The 22823-nt window shown below is 43.0% G+C and overlaps 1 protein-coding gene across 4 annotated transcripts in view; it reads right to left on the bottom strand.

Moving 5' to 3' along the window:
* Positions 1–22823, bottom strand: part of MYPN (myopalladin) — a 319671-nt gene that overhangs the window by 274368 nt on the left and 22480 nt on the right. For 3 of the 4 annotated variants that reach the window (XM_068258759.1, XM_068258763.1, XM_068258761.1), the window contains exon 2: positions 987–1127. The exons of the other annotated variant lie outside the window; for it this stretch is intronic. In XM_068258759.1, the coding sequence (XP_068114860.1) occupies positions 987–989 (3 nt within the window). In that variant the 5' untranslated portion in view covers positions 990–1127. The remainder of the gene's footprint in view (positions 1–986; positions 1128–22823) is intronic. 4 annotated transcript variants of the gene reach the window in all.

Genomic DNA, 22823 nt, shown 5'->3' with positions numbered 1-22823 from the left:
CTTGGTACTAAAGTGAACTCGAGGTGAGAGTGATATGGAGGCTGCCATATTTATTTCTTTTTTAAGCAATGCCTGTTGCCTGGCTATCCTGATGAGGCTCTACCTCTAATACTTTTAGCCATAGACCCTGAACAAGCATGCAGCAGATCAGGCGTTTCTGACATTATTGTCAGAGCTGACAAGATTAGCCGCATGCTGATGTCTGATGTAATCAGACACTACAGCAGCCAAACAGATCAGCAGGACTGCCAGGCAAATAGTATTGTTTACAAGCAAATAAATATGGCAGGATCCATATCACTCTCACTTTGGGTTCACTTTAGGAAGTTATACGAAGAAATAGGTTTATTCCAAGGAGCAGAAGATGTGGAAAATTATTCACCTGCTCTCAATTTCACATATTGGACTAGGTTCAGTTAAGGTGGCCATACACTGGTCGATCTGCCATCAGATCAACCAACAGATACATCCCTCTCTGATCAAATCTGATCAGAGAGGGACCATATGGCTGCCATTACTGCAAACAGATTGTGAATCGATTTCAGCATGAAATCGATTCACCATCTGTGAAGCTGACGCCCCCCCCGCCAGAGAAGAAGACAGCGGGGACCAGGGGACTCGCGCCGGCAGAGCAGGTAATGTATTGCCGCTAGCGTCGGTCATCCGAACGGCGCTGTCGACGCACTACCGACCCGCCGGCGATCGAGCAAAATCTTCCACACGGACGGCTCGACGGGAACGATTGATTTCGGAGGGAAATCGATCGCTCTGTCAGCGTTTGCACAACGATTTCACAGCAGATTCGAACACAGTGATCGAATCTGCTGTGTATCGACGGGAAAATCGTTAGGTGTATGGGACCCTTGAAGTGAAATTCAATTTATCTTATACAAATACTACACATCATGTGATATTACAACAGCCATTGTTGTCATTACGTATCTATTACATTCACATGCATGATTGTGGTGCAGCAGAACATTTACCATGGAGATGGACCGTAGACTATGTAGAAGCCGCCTCTTGTGGGAATAGAAACTTCCTTAAAGCTGCAGTAGGGTATTGTACCGTGTTAGCTTCCTTAAAGCTGGGATGATTCTAAAGACTGCAGTTTACATGGCTGATATCTGTAGAACAAACAAAGGGGATAATTGCAAATTGACAGGTGCTCATATAAGGTAACCCGAGAATCTGATGTGCATCAGTCAAACTTTACAGAAGATAAAAGTGTATTGTTTCTATAAAGTATAATCTCATTATAGCAAACTCCAATGGAAAAGTCGTTTACAATAGTAAAAGTTTACTATATCAGAAATTGTCCTAGAAATGACCCAGCATGCCCTGGTACATTCCCTGCTACAAAGGAGCAACTCTGTCCTACTATTGGAGGTACATTACAAGCACTTGGACATTTGGTGGACTACAAGGTGAAGTATACCTTAGGGCTGCATATCCAGGCTGGACAAATCACTAGTACAGTATCCAGGGCTCCTTAAAAATTGCAAGTGTTGCTGAATAGAGGCAGCCACTCGTTTCCTGTGAGTGGCTCTGATACCTCCGTGGGCGGGACTTGCAGTACGTGTCCTGCAAAACGTTCTGCTCACACTTGAGCCAATCATGAAGCCTCTCTTCAAAATGCAGCCAATCATGATAAGGCACTCGCATCTGTAATAGTTCTGATAAATTTGTGGGTGGGACTTAGCACTCTACTCTCCACTTTCCTTAGTTTTGCAGTGAATAGACCTGCTCTGATTTGCACTACAAGTGAAAGTAGCCTGTACTGCGCTCCACACACTACCAGGAGCATCATCGCTAACAAGGGAAGCGTTACTTGGGGGTGCGTACAATTCTGTGGGAGGATTGTGACTGTACCTTCATCGGTGATTGTAAAATGGAAGTGGTAACACTGCATTCTCTTTTGTTTATGTTCACATTATTTCTCATGTGCTTATTTGCACAGTACTGTATATCCAGCGCCGGAGCCATTCTTCTTGTCTTACAAATGTTATCAGGCATCAACTCACCTGCAATTAGCCTGAAGAGATGCACCTCCCACTCCCACGCATGCACCTCCCTCTGTTTACTATGCCCAAAGTCAGCGTCACGTAGGGGCCAAAAATAGGTTTACTATAACAGAAGTTTTATTATATCAGAGTGTACTATATCAGGCATTGCACCCCTAGACTTATAATGGGGCAAGTGTCTAGTATAATATACTTTGCATGCAAACCATATTGGAAGCTAAAGTTCTTCCTAGTTTAATAAATGTTAGCACTTGTCTTGGATGCAGGGCATGCATTTTTCAGTCTGGCAGAGGCGGTGTATGCCTGTGCGATTAACCATTCAATTGCAGCATGTGTTTTTCAGGACACGCAGCCTTTCCCTACCACCTTTCCTTAACTTTGTAACTATGTAACTGTCAGGTTAGCTGCACCCAGCCCCTCCTCCTGAGTTTCCTGTTTGCATAATAAGTAGTAGCAGATTTGCATATGATTTGCATCTGAATTGAATGCAAAGTGTGCAGAAAATCTATTTAGGTACTGCACACTGAGCTGGTGGTCATTTCAGATGCAGCTTTTAGTGGTATGCGCTGGCGTTCTCCTCGCTGTTCAACAAAATGTAAGTTACACATTTTTTTTGCTTAGCTGCTCCCAAGGCTTTAAATTTAGGTTAGGTCACTTGCCCGGAGGTTTGCCTTACCGTGGCGCAAGTGTCTAGTATAATATACTTTGCATGCAAACCATATTGGAAGCTAAAGTTCCTCCTAGTTTAATAAATGTTAGCACTTGTCTTGGATGCAGGGCATGCATTTTTCAGTCTGGCAGAGGCGGTGTATGCCTGTGCGATTAACCATTCAATTGCAGCATGTGTTTTTCAGGACACGCAGCCTTTCCCCCCCACCTTTCCTTAACTTTGTAACTATGTAACTGTCAGGTTAGCTGCACCCAGCCCCTCCTCCTGAGTTTCCTGTTTGCATAATAAGTAGTAGCAGATTTGCATTTGATTTGCATCTGAATTGAATGCAAAGTGTGCAGAAAATCTATTTAGGTACTGCACACTGAGCTGGTGGTCATTTCAGATGCAGCTTTTAGTGGTATGCGCTGGCGTTCTCCTCGCTGTTCAACAAAATGTAAGTTACACATTTTTTTTGCTTAGCTGCTCCCAAGGCTTTAAATTTAGGTTAGGTCACTTGCCCGGAGGTTTGCCTCACCGTGGCGCAAGTGTCTAGTATAATATACTTTGCATGCAAACCATATTGGAAGCTAAAGTTCCTCCTAGTTTAATAAATGTTAGCACTTGTCTTAGATGCAGGGCATGCATTTTTCAGTCTGGCAGAGGCGGTGTATGCCTGTGCGATTAACCATTCAATTGCAACATGTGTTTAGTGACGCGCAGCCTTTTCCCCCCATCTTTTCTTAACTTTGTAACTATGTAACTGTCAGGTTAGCTGCTCCCAGACCCTCCTCCTGAGTTTCCTGTTTGCATAATAAGTAGTAGCAGATTTGCATATGATTTGCATCTGAATTGAATGCAAAGTGTGCAGAAAATCTATTTACATGCTGCACACTGAGCTGGTGGTCATTTCAGATGCAGCCTTAGTGGTATGCGCTGGCGTTCTCCTCGTTATAATGGGGATTGGCCGGGGCCTGTAGAAGTAGTTTACTATACCCAAATGTTTACTATACCAGAGTTTATTATAAAGAGATTATACTGTATTTAAATTGTATCAGAAAACAAAAGAAATAAAGCATAATATTAAAGAAAACACATTATTTTTAATTGTAAAAACATTTGTAATTTGAAGGTATGCCACCACTACATATTTCAGGTAACATGAAAAAATATCTCTAGCTGTGAAAATTACAACAGATAACTTCACCACAAAGTTCACAGTTTTTCCATTTGGAGAATTCTGCAGAAGAATGTACTGTAAGATAAATTCCCTTGTTTAGGTAAGTTCTGTAATTTTCTAGTCCCGAAAGTCCAGTTTTGCACTATTTCAGCTAGTACTTGCGAGCATTCCCATTACAGTTACAGTCACAGCCCCCACTACGCAATCAAAACCGGAAGCATCAGTTAGGAAAACTAATTCCTGTTTTTGTCCATGTAAAAATCTCCTTTTGGTCTAGAAAACACCCTAAATCGTACCTTAATTCCTCTAAATCTAAATTTATTTTCCCAACAGTAATTCTCTTAACCACTTAAAGACTGCAGTCATAAAACCCCTTAAGGACCAGAGCCTTTTTTTCCATTCGGACCACTGCAGCTTTCACGGTTTATTGCTCAGTCATACAACCTACCACCTAAATGAATTCTACCTCCTTTTCTTGTCACTAATACAGCTTTCTTTCGGTGCTATTTGATTGCTGCTGCGAGTTTTAGTTTTTATTATATTCATCAAAAAAGACATGAATTTTGTCAAAAAAATGACTTTTTTAACTTTCTGTGCTGACAGTTTTCAAATAAAGTAAAATTTCCTATACATTTGAGCGCGAAAGTTATTCTGCTACATGTCTTTGATAAAAAAAAACCCATTCAGTGTATATTTATTGGATTGGGTAAAAGTTATAGCGTTTACAAACTATGGTGCAAAAAGTGAATTTTCCCATTTTCAAGCATCTCTGACTTTTCTGCGCACCTGTCAGGTTTCATGAGGGGCTAAAATTCCAGGATAGTACAAATACCCCCCAAATGACCCCATTTTGGAAAGAAGACATCCCAAAGTATTCAGTGAGAGGCATGGTGAGTTCATAGAAGATTTTATTTTTTGTCACAAGTTAGCGGAAAATGACACTTTGTAACAAAAAAAAAAAAAAAAGTTTCCATTTCTTCTAACTTGCGACAAAAAAAAATGAAATCTGCCACGGACTCACTATGTTCCTCTCTGAATACCTTGAAGTGTCTACTTTCCAAAATGGGGTCATTTGTGGGGTGTGTTCACTGTCCTGGCATTTTGGGGGGTGCCTAATTGTAAGCACCCCTGTAAAGCCTAAAGATGCTCATTGGACTTTGGGCCCCTTAGCGCAGTTAGGCTGCAAAAAAGTGCCACACATGTGGTATTGCCGTACTCAGGAGAAGTAGTATAATGTGTTTTGGGGTGTATTTTTACACATACCCATGCTGGGTGGGAGAAATATCTCCGTAAATGACAATTGTTTTCTTTTTTTAACACACAATTGTCAATTTATAGAGATATTTCTCCCACTCAGCATGGGTATGTGGAAAAATACACCCCAAAACACATTATACTACTTCTCCTGAGTACGGCGATACCACATGTGTGGCACTTTTTTGCACCCTAACTGCGCTAAGGGGCCCAAAGTCCAATGAGTACCTTTAGGATTTCACAGGTCATTTTGAGAAATTTCGTTTCAAGACTGCTCCTCACGGTTTAGGGCCCCTAAAATGCCAGGACAGTATAGGAATCCCACAAATTACCCCATTTTAGAAGGAAGACACCCCAAGGTATTCCATTAGGAGGATGGTGAGTTCATAGAAGATTTTTTTTTTTGTCACAAGTTAGCGGAAATTGATTTTAATTGTTTTTTTTCACAAAGTGTCATTTTCTGCTAACTTGTGACAAAAATAAAATCTTCTATGAACTCACCATACTCCTAACGGAATACCTTGGGGTGTCTTCTTTCTAAAATGGGGTCATTTGTGGGTTTCCTATACTGCCCTGGCATTTTAGGGGCCCTAAACCGTGAGGAGTAGTCTTGAAACCAAACGTCGCAAAATGACCTGTGAAATCCTAAAGGTACTCATTGGACTTTGGGCCCCTTAGCGCACTTAGGGTGCAAGAAAGTGCCACACATGTGGTACCCCCGTACTCAGGAGAAGTAGTATAATGTGTTTTGGGGTGTATTTTTACACATACAGATGCTAGGTGGGAGAAATATCTCTGTAAATGACAATTATTTGATTTTTTTTACACACAACTGTCCATTTACAGAGAGATTTCTCCCACCCAGCATGGGTATGTATAAAAATACACCTCAAAACACATTATACTACTTCTTCTGAGTACGGCGATACCACATGTGTGACACTTTTTTGCAACCTAGGTGCGCTAAGGGGCCTAACGTCCTATTCACAGGTCATTTTGAGGCATTTGGATTCTAGACTACTCCTCACGGTTTAGGGCCCCTAAAATGCCAGGGCAGTATAGGAACCCCACAAGTGACCCCATTTTAGAATGAAGACACCCCAAGGTATTCCGTTAGGGGTATGGTGAGTTCATAGAAGATTTATTTTTTGTCACAAGTTAGCGGAAAATGACACTTTGTGAAAAAAAAAACAATACATATCAATTTCCGCTAACTTGTGACAAAAAATAAAATCTTCTATGAACTCACCATACTCCTAACGGAATACCTTGGGGTGTCTTCTTTCTAGAATGGGGTCATTTGTGGGGTTCCAATACTGCCCTGGCATTTTAGGGGCCCTAAACCGTGAGTAGTCGTCTTGAACCCAAATGTCTCAAAATGACCTGTGAAATCCTAAAGGTACTCATTGGACTTTGGGCCCCTTAGCACAGTTAGGCTGCAAAAACACATGTGGTATCGCCGTACTCAGAAGAAGTAGTATAATGTGTTTTGTGGTGTATTTTTACATATAACCATGCTGGGTGGGAGAAATATCTCTGTAAATGACACATTTTTGATTTTTTTTACACACAATTGTCCATTTACAGAGAGATTTCTCCCACCCAGCATGGGTATGTGTAAAAATACACCACAAAACACATTATACTACTTCTCCTGAGTATGGCGATACTACATGTGTGACACTTTTTTGCAGCCTAGGTGCGCTAAGGGGCCCAACGTCCTATTCACAGGTCATTTTGAGGCATTTGTTTTCTAGACTACTCCCCACGGTTTAGGGCCCCTAAAATGCCAGGGCAGTATAGGAACCCCACAAGTGACCCCATTTTAGAAAGACGACACCCCAAGGTATTCCGTTAGGGGTATGGTGAGTTCATAGAAGATTTTATTTTTTGTCACAAGTTAGTGAAAAATGACACTTTGTGAAAAAAAACAATAAAAATCCAATTTCCGCTAACTTTTGACAAAAATAAAATCTTCTATGAACTCATCATACACCTAACAGAATACCTTGGGGTGTCTTCTTTCTAAAATGGGGTCACTTGTGGGGTTCCTATACTGCCCTGGCATTTTACGGGCCCAAAACTGTGAGTAGTCTGGAAACCAAATTTCTCAAAATGACTGTTCAGGGGTATAAGCATCTGCAAATTTTGATGACAGGTGCTCTATGAGAGGGCAAATTTTGTGGAAACGGTCATAAGCAGGGTGGCCTCTTAGATGACAGGATGTATTGGGCCTGATCTGATGGATAGGAGTGCTAGGGGGGTGACAGGAGGTGATTGATGGGTGTCTCAGGGGGCGGTTAGAGGGGAAAATAGATGCAATCAATGCACTGGGGAGGTGATCGGAAGGGGGTCTGAGGGGGATCTGAGGGTTTGGCCGAGTGATCAGGAGCCCACACGGGGCAAATTAGGGCCTGATCTGATGGGTAGGTGTGCTAGGGGGTGACAGGAGGTGATTTATGGGTGTCTCAAGGTGTGATTAGAGGGGGGAAATAGATGCAAGCAATGCACTAGCGAGGTGATCAGGGCTGGGGTCTGAGGGCGTTCTGAGGTGTGGGCGGGTGATTGGGTGCCCGCAAGGGGCAGATTAGGGTCTAATCTGATGGGTAACAGTGACAGGTGGTGATAGGGGGTGATTGATGGGTAATTAGTGGGTGTTTAGAGGAGAGAAGAGATGTAAACACTGCACTTGGAAGGTGATCTGATGTCGGATCTGCGGGCGATCTATTGGTGTGGGTGGGTGATCAGATTGCCCGCAAGGGGCAGGTTAGGGGCTGATTGATGGGTGGCAGTGACAGGGGGTGATTGATGGGTGGCAGTGACAGGGGGTGATTGATGGGTGATTGACAGGTGATCAGTGGGTTATTACAGGGAATAACAGATGTAAATATTGCACTGGCGAATTGATAAGGGGGGGGTCTGAGGGCAATCTGAGCGTGTGGGCGGGTGATTGGGTGCCCGCAAGGGGCAGATTAGGGTCTAATCTGATGGGTAACAGTGACAGGTGGTGATAGGGGGTGATTGATGGGTAATTAGTGGGTGTTTAGAGGAGAGAATAGATGTAAACGATGGATTTGGGAGGTGATCTGATGTCGGATCTGCGGGCGATCTATTGGTGTGGGTGGGTGATCAGATTGCCCGCAAGGGGCAGGTTAGGGGCTGATTGATGGGTGGCAGTGACAGGGGGTGATTGATGGGTGGCAGTGACAGGGGGTGATTGACAGGTGATCAGTGGGTTATTACAGGGAAGAACGGATGTAAATAATGCACTGGCGAATCGATAAGGGGGGGGTTGAGGGCAATCTGAGTGTGTGGGCGGGCGATTGGGTGCCCGCAAGGGTCTAATCTGATGGGTAACAGTGACAGGTGGTGATAGGGGGTGATTGATGGGTGATTGATGGGTAATTAGTGGGTGTTTAGAGGAGAGAATAGATGTAAACGATGGATTTGGGAGGTGATCTGATGTCGGATCTGCGGGCGATCTATTGGTGTGGGTGGGTGATCAGATTGCCCGCAAGGGGCAGGTTAGGGGCTGATTGATGGGTGGCAGTGACAGGGGGTGATTGATGGGTGGCAGTGACAGGGGGTGATTGACAGGTGATCAGTGGGTTATTACAGGGAAGAACGGATGTAAATAATGCACTGGCGAATCGATAAGGGGGGGGGTTGAGGGCAATCTGAGTGTGTGGGCGGGCGATTGGGTGCCCGCAAGGGTCTAATCTGATGGGTAACAGTGACAGGTGGTGATAGGGGGTGATTGATGTGTGATTGATGGGTAATTAGTGGGTGTTTAGAGGAGAGAATAGATGTAAACGATGGATTTGGGAGGTGATCTGATGTCGGATCTGCGGGCGATCTATTGGTGTGGGTGGGTGATCAGATTGCCCGCAAGGGGCAGGTTAGGGGCTGATTGATGGGTGGCAGTGACAGGGGGTGATTGACGGGTGATTGACAGGTGATTGACAGGTGATTGACAGTTGATCAGGGGGGATAGATGCATACAGTACGCAGGGGGGGGAGGGTCTGGGGGGGTCTGGGGAGAATCTGAGGGGTGGGGGGGTGATCAGGAGGGAGCAGGGGGCAGTTTAGGGACTAAAAAAAAAAATAGCGTTGACAGATAGTGACAGGGAGTGATTGATGGGTGATTAGGGGGGTGATTGTGTGCAAATGGTGGTCTGGGGGGTGGGCAGGGGGGGTCTGAGGGGTACTGTGGGCGATCAGGGGGCAGGGGGGGGCAGATCAGTGTGTTTGGGTGCAGACTAGGGTGGCTGCAGCCTGCCCTGGTGGTCCCTCGGACACTGGGACCACCAGGGCAGGAGGCAGCCTGTATAATACACTTTGTATACATTACAAAGTGTATTATACACTTTGTAGCGGCGATCGCGGGGTTAACAACCCGCCGGCGCTTCCGATTGGCCGGCGGGTTGACGTCGCGGGTGGGCGGAGCCTATTGCCGGTGGATGCGCGCGCATCCCAGCGCGCGATCCCCGGCCAGAGAGTGCCCCAGGACCTGACGCCAATCTGCGTTACGTGGTCCTTGGGCTGCCACTTTTCCTGCCGCCAATATGAAGTAGGCGGTCGGCAAGTGGTTAACCCAAGACCAGCAAATATCACGTATATACTGTATTTCTGCATGCTTATAATGCATACTCTGCAACCCTTAGCCTTAACTCTACATTGCCTTAAAGTGTATCTGTCAGGCATAAAATCAATTATTTATTTTTATGTGGTAAACAAGTACCGGTAATAAGGATGCTAAGCAGGCAATCCAAAAGTTAAAAATCACTCTTACTTTTCTTCTCCAGAAAACATCATTCCTAAGTTTCCCTGGCTCTTATTTGGTACATCTGCCACACAAAGGAGGTTGCAGGGTGTGCTGTTTTTTTTTCTTCTTTACTTTCCCCTCAGACATAACTAATGCAGCCTGGTTGGCTGAAGCCTCTTTCCCTCCTGTTTTCCCCTCCCACACATCTGTTCCTCTCTGACTGGCCAATATTTCTCCTGCTGAGGCAATGCACTTTCTACTGCAGAGCTGGATGTGAGTGTCTGAAGACTGGGAGGCGGGAGGGCAATGATACAAAGACAGAGTAAGGGAGGAAATGATGTCAGGATTGGCTTCAAGATAGACACAGTCAAAATGGAAAATCCTAAGAAGGATTTTCTCTTTTTTTTTTACTATAGAAAAATCACTAAAATCAAAATGTGGACAGCGCAATACATATGTAACTAGAGCAAGTATTTATCTACTTAGATATGTATTTTTTTCTGAGATAGTATGGCTGACCACTCCTTTTTAACTGTACATTGAGCTTAAAGGGGAACTTCAGCCTAAACAAACATACTGTCATCAAGTTACATTAGTTATGTTAATTAGAATAGATAGGTAATATAATCTCTTACCAACCCTGTTTTAAAAGAACAGGCAAATATTTGTGATTCATGGGGGCTGCCATCTTTGTCATGGGGGCAGCCATCTTTTTGGTTGAAAGGAGGTGACAGGGAGCATGAGACAAAGTTCCAACTGCCCTGTGTCCTGATTACCCCTCTCAGCTGCACACACTAGGCTTCAAATGTCAAATTCAAAATGTAAAAAAAAATTGCACCAAAGCAGCAGAACGAGAACAACAAAATCAGAAATCCCATCATGCTTTGCACAGCATCAGGGGAAAAAAGACCGGGCAGTTTTCTTCTGTGCAGCTAAAAATGAGGCTTGTATAAGAGAAACAAAGTTCTGATGCTGTGGAACTGTTACAGAAACACAAGGGGCTTGATTCACAAAGCGGTGCTAACCTACTTAGCACATCTAAAGTCTTTAGACACGCTAACCAGGGTACTAAGTAGGTTAGCACCGGATTTCTCAATCAGATCGCGCGCTAACTTTGCGCGCACAAAGTTTTACGCGCGCAAAGTTTTACGTGCGCTAAGTCCCATAGGCTTTAATGGGCACTTCGCACGGAGCGCCCTGCGCTCTGTGCAGTACGCGCGTAAAGTTTTACGCGCATAAAGTTTTGCGCGCGTAAAGTTTTATGCGCGATAAGCTTGTTTAGACGTGCTAAGGGGGTTTTCACAGGCGTGCTAACAGTTAGCACCGCTTTGTGAATCAAGCCCAAAGCCTTTTCAGTGCTGCTGAGTCGATTTTTAGTCCGGAGGTCCACTTTAAGAGAATAATGATTAGTTGAATTCTGGATAACAAAATTAGAGTTCGGAGGATTATACTTGGTTTTGGAGAAATGCCGGATAAGAAAAGTTCATTGAAATTCTCCAAAAGCCTTGGCCATTTGACAGTATTACTGTAAGCCACCAGAAATGTACAATCCCTAATTACTTTAAAGCCTAGCACACATGGTATTGGATATGGTGCATCACAGCTAAATAAAGACTAAAGGTGGCTGCATTCATTCTGAAATCAATGAAACATGCCCACTTACTGATGAATTACCGTATGTCAAAGGGTGTCTATGACAATCAAACGTCTCTGTTATCTAATTATTTCTAATGACTCTTACTTGTTTGCCCCTAAGGAACCTGATAGTAAGTGGCAGAGAAAAGTATTACACCAAATCAATTCAATTCAAAAGAAAAGTGGTCAAACAAGCCTTCTTTACTGCCAAAAATAAGAGGAGAACGAAACTTATCAACCAAAGGCCACGTGTGGATGACAAATTGGTGAGACTTAGTACAGTTTACAATAATAGCTGGAAAGAAATCCATGGGGCCCTAAGAAATACATGGCCAATTTTGCAATCGGACCCTGATTTAAAGGGCTGTATTGCACCCTATCCGTCTATTACTGCTAAGAGAAGTCCCACTTTGAAGGATAAACTTTGTGCTAGCCATTTTTCCTCTTGCACAGGCCGTACGATTGGAGCAGGCGTACGTGGTAGTTACCCATGTGGGGCCTGCAATGTTTGCCCATATATGAGTGGTCGGTCTGAGATTAGTAACTCCTCACAATCTTGTAGTTTCAAATTGAATCAATATGTAAACTGTCGGACACAGGGGGTTATATATGCTTTGAAATGTAGTTGCCCCAAACTTTATGTAGGGCAAACTAAGAATGCCCTAAAGGTCAGGGTCCAACAGCATATGTCTAAAATTAGACTGGCTGAACGTGATCGGAGGGAGGGTCACAATCTTACCTCAGTGGCAGCTCACTTTTTGGACTTCCATGCGGGTTCATACAATTGTTTACAGGTCTTTGGACTTGAACATATCAAGACCACTAATAGACGTGGAGACATTGTCTCTAGACTCCTGCAGAGGGAGGCGAGATGGATTTTCATGTTGGAATCCATGTCTCCTAGGGGCTTAAATGAGGAGATTGATTATTCTGGATTTATCTGACCATGTACTTACTCTTGTTTCTTTTGTTGCAGATTGTACATACATATTGTGATTTATTATATTTTTGCAGCGTATTGTACTCTTGTGAACATACATATATGGACCTTTGTGGACTCTGCTTTGTTTGTTTGGAATCCCTGGATCTCTCCTAAAGAATTTTTGCACGTCGCGTTTTTTCATATTTTACGTCGCTGTTTGCCTCCTTGGAGCTATATGTACAATATGGACTTGATCTATGTAACATGGACTTTGATTTGCAAATGGATGCGGTGTTTACTTACACATATATATAGATTTATATCTCTAATATTTTTGTATTTTGTCAGCTTGGTATTCTCCGCTGCCTGGGTCCTCCTCTTTCTTGGGGTACCCCTCTTCTTTGTGGGTGCTCCGTGATGGGGTGTCTCCATGCAAATTGCTCTTTATGATTCAATTAACATTTTTTTGATTTATGAGGTAGATTTGGGAGGATGGCGAATCTTTAGATAAATGTCTCATTTTGTGCTAACTGTTATTTTTCCAGGTGGTAATAGGTACAGTTTATGATCTATGCTTGATCTTTGACACCTATTATAGGTGTTCCATGTGTTTTCCATTATATGCATACTCACTGTCCTCTTATGCGCTCCAGCGTAGATACTTTCTCTATTGACGCTCTCTACATACTTACGCTTCCCTTATGCGCTCCAGCGTGGACACTTCCCTGGTCTGCGTCATCTATGTGTATACATACGCACTTCCTCCTGGTGCGCTCCAGCGTGGTCTCCCCGGAATTCTCACAGCCCTCGCCCATTGGCCACGCCCATCGACGTGTTACGTCCTGTGTGTGCGCACACGCGACGCATAGAGCTTCCCATATTTAAACAGCGCCAACACGCTGTATTGACACAGAGAACCCCTCGCACTCTTGAAGAAGCGGCGTGACGGCCGCGGAACCGGTGGAGCAGTCCACCGAGGGCCTCTTTCCAGCCACCACCACCTCCTTTCCTGGCATCCTATACCGGCTAAGTATCCCTCTGACACACTGTCACTGTTACTTGCCCATGTTCTGTCTCTCTCAAACGTTCTATTTGCACATTTTTTTCTCCAGGTTACTGGTCATTATTATTTACACTGATATATCATATACTGCATTGTGGTTATTGTTATTTGGATTGTATGCACAGATTTGCACTGTTTATATGCACTTTTAATATATTGCTGCTTTGGAGGTACTGAACCCGGGTTCATATGGGGCATGCTCAGGATTGAGCAAGCCATACCATTATTACTATTTAAACAATATGGACTGATATCTATGGCCAGTTACTGTTATGAGCATTACTAGATATTGCTATATGTGTATTGATTGTGGTGGCTTGTTTTTATATAACCTTTTTTGGAAGCAATATAACTAATAAAATGTGATATAATTTTTATTCTTCAAACATATGTGTGGTGCTGTATATATGAGCATAATTCTTCCTTTTTCTATGGTCCCTCAGTGCTCTAGCACACACATGGGTTTTGAGTGCAGTGTTTTCCCTTGCTACTGTTATATCTAAGGAGTTTTCCTTTTTTTTCACTTGCACCAACCTCTATCTTATTGCATATTACTAATCATCAGATATGGAGGGGCTGTGGGAGTCTATGGAGGCTTGTTGGAGCGCCAAATTGGGGAAAGCTTTTCCTATACGCAATGACCCAGATCAGCAGTTGCCAGATGACACTAGACTATTATTCAGACAATATAAGGATTTACATAAGAACCACATTAGGTTGTGGTGGAACATTAACAGTCTTGAACAATATAAAAAAAGAACAAATTTATCCCAGAGGACTTAGAGTCCAGATTTTTCCCACTTGGGAACTCCAAGGTGATTTAAAGCATACCTTGGAGGGGGGACTTACTAAATGTTCCATAATTATCATTGATATGCTTATAGATCATGACAAAAAATTGTTGGATAAAGTGAAGTCAGGCTTATCTGATCTGGAGTCAAAAATGTCAGCCTTGGATAAGGATAATTTGGTTCAACCATTCATTAAAATACTTAAAAAAGATATGGATAAAATGGAGTTTTCCATTATTGAGAGGAAAAGGAGGAAGTTTGAGCGTGACAGACATGACTTTGATATGGGCAATGCATACAGATGGACACACAGAGGTAATACCAGACGGTTTAGACCAAGGCCCAGACATCCACCTAGAGGTGGTAACCCTAAACCCCAATATGATCCAAGTAACCCCAGACCAAATAAACCATTACCTAGGAACCCTAGTGGACAAGATAATATTGATCATTCTGACACACCGAGTGAGGATTTTTTATCCAGCGACACCGAAGGAGAACCAGACGGGGGGGCCGCAGGTGTAAACAGACTAAGGGATCTTTTGCGCACACCTCAACATCTGAAGCGCAGGAAAGTGTGGGACCACTCGAGACCAATGTATTGAGCATCATTAATTTGTCCGAGTATGTACCATCAGCACCTGAGATGACAGTGTTACAGAAGGGACTGACTTTTTCTCCTACCAAGTCACTTGATAAATTTGAATTAACCAAGGACCTGTATCTGTTTTGCAGAAAGCTTGCTTTCAGGAAATATTTTCATTCTCCAACTGTGTGTGAACCAAACCTAAATGACGTGGATAGACAAGCTCTCAGTGATTTGATGGACTTGCTTGCTGAGTCTGAGCCTACTTTGGTGAGTCAACGAGCAAAACTTTTCAGGAATCCTTCTAGATATTTGCCGTCTTTTCAGAATTATCCTGCCATTAAAATATTTTTTGAGGTAATGCTCCAGGAGGTGTTATCAATGAGACCAATAGCGCATAGGTACGATAACTTGTCAAGGGATGAGTTGATGGCCATACAATCGTTAAAAAACAACACTAATTTAATTATTAAAGAGGCGGATAAGGGCGGTAACATTGTTATCTGGCCCAGAGATGCATATCTCAAAGAGGCATATAGACAGTTGAATAATACCACCAATTATCAATTGTTACCAGGAGATCCTACTGACTATTACCATGTGCAATTAGAAATGCTACTTAATGAAGCCAAATATAGAGGGATCATTACACCTAAGGAGTACGAATTTCTCTTTCCAAAAACACCTACGGTTGCCACCTTTTACATGTTACCTAAAGTTCACAAGACCCTCATTGATCCCCCAGGAAGGCCAATTGTAGCTGGGATCAATAGCCTAACAGCACCGGCATGTTCCTTCATTGATTTCTTCTTGCAATCTCATGTTACAGCACTTGATTCATATCTCAGGGATAGTATTGATCTTCTGAGAATCTTGGAGGACCTGCGAGTACCATCAGGAACGCTACTACTCACCTGTGACGTGGAATCATTATACACCTGCATTTCACATGACCTGGCTCTCTCTACAGTTAAATACTTCTTAGAGATGGAAGACCACACACATTCAGATCTTCATACTTTTTTGCTACAACTACTGAGGTTTGTTTTGGATCATAATTATTTCTTGTTTAACCTCCTTGGCGGTAATCCCGAGCTGAGCTCGGGGTATGCCGCCGAAGGTCGCCGCTCAGGCCCTGCTGGGCCGATTTACATTCTGTAAAAAGCAGCACACGCAGCCGGCACTTTGCCAGCCGCGTGTGCTGTTCGATCGCCGCCGCTCCGCGGCGATCCGCCGCGTGCAGCGGCGAAAGAGGGTCCCCCCAGCCGCCCGAGCCCAGCGCAGCCAGAACAAACAGTTCCGGCCGGCGCTAGGGGCTGGATCGGGCGGCTCTGACGTCAGGACGTCGACTGACGTCCATGACGTCACTCCGCTCGTCGCCATGGCAACGAGGAAAGCGAAACAAGATAGGCCGCTCATTGCGGCCTATCTTGTTACTTTCGATTGCCGGAGGCGATCGAAAGTACGCTTCCGGAGCGCCCTCTAGTGGGCTTTCATGCAGCCAACTTTCAGTTGGCTGCATGAAATATTTTTTTTTTTATTAAAAAAAAACCACATTGCAGCCTCCCTGGCAAAATAATTAAACCGCCAGGGAGGTTAATGGAAAATATTACAAACAGATATGTGGGGTTGCCATGGGTGCAAAATGTGCACCGGCAGTCGCCAATTTATTCTTAGGTTTTTGGGAAAGGGAGATTGTCTTTGGGGAGCGCTATGTTGCATACCATCCATATATATTAGGGTGGTATCGCTACATAGACGATTTGTTGGTGCTATGGACAGGTCCCCCTGAACTATGTAGTCAATTTGTGACAGATCTAAACAGAAATAACATGAACATTTTTCTAACTATGCAGATGTCCCCTTTACCAGCTGAATTTTTGGACCTGTCGATCCAGATACGTGAGGATGGTACTTTGGTCACTGATTTGTATAGGAAACCCACTGCGGTAAATAGTCTCCTACATTACAAAAGTGCTCACAACAATGCCCTCAAAAATATTATACCGACCAGTCAGTTTTTGAGACTCAGACGAATTTGCACTAATGATTCTGATTTTCACAGACAGGCAACAGATTTACAGCAGCGTTTTCTGGAACGTGGATATCCTAGAAAAGTGGTCAAACAAGCCTTCTTTACTGCCAAAAATAAGAGGAGAACGGAACTTATCAACCAAAGGCCACGTGTGGATGACAAATTGGTGAGACTTAGTACAGTTTACAATAATAGCTGGAAAGAAATCCATGGGGCCCTAAGAAATACATGGCCAATTTTGCAATCGGACCCTGATTTAAAGGGCTGTATTGCACCCTATCCGTCTATTACTGCTAAGAGAAGTCCCACTTTGAAGGATAAACTTTGTGCTAGCCATTTTTCCTCTTGCACAGGCCGTACGATTGGAGCAGGCGTACGTGGTAGTTACCCATGTGGGGCCTGCAATGTTTGCCCATATATGAGTGGTCGGTCTGAGATTAGTAACTCCTCACAATCTTGTAGTTTCAAATTGAATCAATATGTAAACTGTCGGACACAGGGGGTTATATATGCTTTGAAATGTAGTTGCCCCAAACTTTATGTAGGGCAAACTAAGAATGCCCTAAAGGTCAGGGTCCAACAGCATATGTCTAAAATTAGACTGGCTGAACGTGATCGGAGGGAGGGTCACAACCTTACCTCAGTGGCAGCTCACTTTTTGGACTTCCATGCGGGTTCATACAATTGTTTACAGGTCTTTGGACTTGAACATATCAAGACCACTAATAGACGTGGAGACATTGTCTCTAGACTCCTGCAGAGGGAGGCGAGATGGATTTTCATGTTGGAATCCATGTCTCCTAGGGGCTTAAATGAGGAGATTGATTATTCTGGATTTATCTGACCATGTACTTACTCTTGTTTCTTTTGTTGCAGATTGTACATACATATTGTGATTTATTATATTTTTGCAGCGTATTGTACTCTTGTGAACATACATATATGGACCTTTGTGGACTCTGCTTTGTTTGTTTGGAATCCCTGGATCTCTCCTAAAGAATTTTTGCACGTCGCGTTTTTTCATATTTTACGTCGCTGTTTGCCTCCTTGGAGCTATATGTACAATATGGACTTGATCTATGTAACATGGACTTTGATTTGCAAATGGATGCGGTGTTTACTTACACATATATATAGATTTATATCTCTAATATTTTTGTATTTTGTCAGCTTGGTATTCTCCGCTGCCTGGGTCCTCCTCTTTCTTGGGGTACCCCTCTTCTTTGTGGGTGCTCCGTGATGGAGTGTCTCCATGCAAATTGCTCTTTATGATTCAATTAACATTTTTTTGATTTATGAGGTAGATTTGGGAGGATGGCGAATCTTTAGATAAATGTCTCATTTTGTGCTAACTGTTATTTTTCCAGGTGGTAATAGGTACAGTTTATGATCTATGCTTGATCTTTGACACCTATTATAGGTGTTCCATGTGTTTTCCATTATATGCATACTCACTGTCCTCTTATGCGCTCCAGCGTAGATACTTTCTCTATTGACGCTCTCTACATACTTACGCTTCCCTTATGCGCTCCAGCGTGGACACTTCCCTGGTCTGCGTCATCTATGTGTATACATACGCACTTCCTCCTGGTGCGCTCCAGCGTGGTCTCCCCGGAATTCTCACAGCCCTCGCCCATTGGCCACGCCCATCGACGTGTTACGTCCTGTGTGTGCGCACACGCGACGCATAGAGCTTCCCATATTTAAACAGTTCCAACACGCTGTATTGACACAGAGAACCCCTCGCACTCTTGAAGAAGCGGCGTGACGGCCGCGGAACCGGTGGAGCAGTCCACCGAGGGCCTCTTTCCAGCCACCACCACCTCCTTTCCTGGCATCCTATACCGGCTAAGTATCCCTCTGACACACTGTCACTGTTACTTGCCCATGTTCTGTCTCTCTCAAACGTTCTATTTGCACATTTTTTTCTCCAGGTTACTGGTCATTATTATTTACACTGATATATCATATACTGCATTGTGGTTATTGTTCTTTGGATTGTATGCACAGATTTGCACTGTTTATATGCACTTTTAATATATTGTTGCTTTGGAGGTACTGAACCCGGGTTCATATGGGGCATGCTCAGGATTGAGCAAGCCATACCATTATTACTATTTAAACAATATGGACTGATATCTATGGCCAGTTACTGTTATGAGCATTACTAGATATTGCTATATGTGTATTGATTGTGGTGGCTTGTTTTTAGTGTTTTTATATAACCTTTTTGGAAGCAATATAACTAATAAAATGTGATATAATTTTTATTCTTCAAACATATGTGTGGTGCTGTATATATGAGCATAATTCTTCCTTTTTCTATGGTCCCTCAGTGCTCTAGCACACACATGGGTTTTGAGTGCAGTGTTTTCCCTTGCCACTCCTTATAATTGCTTAGTGCAGCCTCGGTCCCCTCCTGTTTTAAGACCTTATAGGCATTCTTTTTCCTCTTCACTTTATCTTTAACCTTTCTATTCATCCATAGAGGCCTTTTTTATTCCTAGATATTTTGTTTCCATATGGGATATACATACTGCAATATTGATTGAGTATAAGTTTAAAAGCTTGCCATTTCCCTTCAGTGTCTTCCCCTTGTAGTACATTATCCCAGTTCACCAAACTTAGTGCCTGCCTAATTTGATTGACTAAGTTTGTAAGCTTTGGGGTTCCTGGCATCAATAATGTGACAATGGAAACTGTTTATCCAGCAAAGAAATCTGATTGGCTGTTTGTGGCTCTGCCCACTTTTCTGAATTTAAACCCCAGTCAACCAATGACCGACTGTAGCAGGTTGAGGCCTTTACTATTAACAGTGTAAGAATGGAAACAATTAAATATTCCCCTTTAAAATCAATAGGTGAATTTTGATTGGCTGTTCTAGGTGCCACCCACTTTCCTTAAAGCGGAATATAACCCTGCATTTCAACTTTGCTCTAAAACATTATTTACAGCATATTATATGCAAAAAGCATTTTTTTTTACTAGACCAGCATTGGAAGGGTTAAACACAGAGGTTTTAAGTTCCGTGCAGACGTTCAGATAGTTACATTCTATTTAGTTATATGTATATATTTAGAAATGTTACACACTCTTTGGCTGTCCTCCAACTCCTTCTCAGTGAGAGAGATGAGTCACAATAAACACTTAGATACATTTATGTAAACAAAAAGTATCTAACTCAAGTTCGGATGCGTCTGCAGAAATCTCTAGGGACTTTAAAGCCCTGTGTAACCCTTCCAATGCTGGTCTAGTAAAAAAAAAAATGCTGGTTGCATATAATATACTGTAAATAATGTTTTAGAGCAAAGTTGAAATGCAGGGTTATATTCCGCTTTAATATTATTCCCAGTCAACCAATGACCAACTGTGTGAAGTTTAAGAACCCTGCCATTAAAAGTGTAAGAATTGCTGCAGTTTACATTTTCCCTGTGAAATAGTTTTTTGGCTCTGTCCACTTTTTGTAACCTTGACACACAGTCACTCAATGACTAAGTCTGTGAGCTTTGGGGTTCCTGGCATCAATAATGTGAGAATGGCAGCAATGTATCCAGCAAATAAATCTGATTGGCTGTTTGTGGCTCTGCCCCATCTCCGCCTCTCCCTGCCCCTCTCAGTGAAAGAAGACTGAGAGGGGCGTGGAGAGGCGGAGATTGACTGGAGAAGAGGCAGAGATACTGCGCACAGCTCTGCTTCTACCAGGAAGAAAAATCTGTGAGCCCTGGAACTTTGCAGGGCTATTTCAGTCCATATTTCACTCATTCTGCCACGATAATGCAGTGAATCAGCTTAGAATTTAATGCTGAAGAGGACTGGATAAGAAAATGAGGTAAAAAAAAAAAAACTTCAGGGTCTCTTTAAATATTTCCCATGAAAATCAATAGGCGAATTTTGATTGGCTGTTTCATGTTCCGCCCACTTTCCTAAATATTAATCACAGTGACCCAGTGACCAAGTGTGCCAAGTTTGAGAGCTCTGTGATTAACAGTCTAAGAATGGCTGCAGTTTACATTTTTCCATTGAAACTAAATTGCTCAAATTTTATTGGCTGTTTTATGCTCCGCCCACTTTCCCTGATTTTTTTCTTCACCTCTGTCACCAATTGACCAACTGTGCCAAGTTTGGAGACTCTGGCTTCATTGCTGTGAGAGTGGCAGCCTTTTACATTTTTTTCCATTGACGTGAATGAGTGAAATGTGATTGGCTGTCTGTGTCTGTAGTTCTGCCCAGGTTTGCAGGGAGGACAAGAGACCCTCAGAACATATCATCCCAGGTAGTAAAGGATCTGTATACCAAGTTTAATTGAAATTGGTAAAGGTGTGTGGGTGATCGCGGCACATACATAATACACACATCCGATTATATATATATATATATATATATATATATATATATATATATATATATATATATATATATATACAGTAAATTTGCTCATAATTATTTAATTACAAGACAATCTTATTATTTGTTCTGCATCTTCTAAAGTCATCCATTAGCTTCAGTGAAGTGTAAATATGCATTTCAGTGACATAATGGGCCCGATCCAATTCGCTTTTTCTCCAAAGTTTTCTCCTACGTGATATTTTCACATCCAGAGCTGGGACAAAGTCCTCCAGCACCAAAGTAGAAAAGGTGGTCTTTGTGGGGATACCACGGTCACTTGTATGACAAGGAGAGACCAGGAGCCAAGTGGTGCAGTATTGTGGGGTATTAGATGTTAGATTGTAGTACAAAAGTATTTATAATAAATAACCCTCCCCGCTCTGTGTTCCGGGTCCTACTAGAACTGGATGGTCGCCCTCCTTGGTTGTAGATAACACCACACCCGGAAGGTGAACACCTCCAAAAGAGATGTAATGTATAGTACTGGGGGGGGGGGGGGGGGGTGACTTTGCCCAAAGATAGGTAATGTGATGAAACAAAAAATAATAATAAGGGGGAGGGAAGTGTCTTTACCACTCCAGATGGAAGAACCCAAACCACAGGGTTAATGTAAAAGGATTAAATTAGTCAGTACCATTAAAAGGACAACGCGTTTCACGGGTCTCAGCCCGCTTCTTCAGGTCAATACAAGTACCTTAAAATATGGTCACAAGCATGGACGCCAGAATTTCTTTTACCATATTTTAAAGGCCCGTGAAACGTGTTGTCCTTTTAATCGAGCTGAATAAATAATTTAATCTTTTAACATTAACCCTGTGGTTTGGGTTTTTCCATCTGGAGTGGTAAAGACACTTCCCTCTCTCTTATTATTTTTTGTTTCATCACATTACCTTTCTTTGAGCGCCTCCACCTCCCCCCCCCCCAGCTTCCCCAGAACTCCAGCACCCAAGGCTGAGACACCAAAGTGCACCCCTCCATCCTCCCACCCCAGCCGTCACATACTGATTGCTATTAGACTAAGAGGGCCACAGGGCCCCCAACACCTTAATCTTCAGTTATCTGGCTTGCAGTCACTGCCATGTATCCCCTTTTCTTATTTCTCTCTGCTTTATACACAATAGGGGAATGATAGCTGAGTGAGTTGTGTGCCCCCTCCTACACTGCGCCCTGAGGCTGGAGCCTCTCTCGCCTCTGCCCAGCCCTGTTCACATTAACTGCCCTTTCAGCCACCAGCAAGCAAGAAAAATAAATGTTGACAAAAATTAATTGGATCGGTCCCAGTCTTTCACTGTTTTCTGCTTTTTTTTTTTTTTGCTTTGTTTAATATCTTAGAGCATAAATGGGATTCATGCCACTTTAAGTTTCAGCTCAAGCCTGAAATAATGCAATGGGAATGTGATATCTATACCTGTTGGATCTCAGTGATCTCCTGAAATTCTCTGGGTGAATATGCCTTGTCTTGTTAAACGTGGACAGCTGCACATTCTTATTTGATACAGTATATCTAACGACATTAATGTAAACATTTCTGGA

The sequence above is a fragment of the Hyperolius riggenbachi genome, chromosome 10, assembly GCF_040937935.1.
Source record: "Hyperolius riggenbachi isolate aHypRig1 chromosome 10, aHypRig1.pri, whole genome shotgun sequence".
Classification (NCBI taxonomy): Eukaryota; Metazoa; Chordata; class Amphibia; order Anura; family Hyperoliidae; genus Hyperolius; species Hyperolius riggenbachi.
This window is presented reverse-complemented; position numbering and strand designations above follow the sequence as displayed.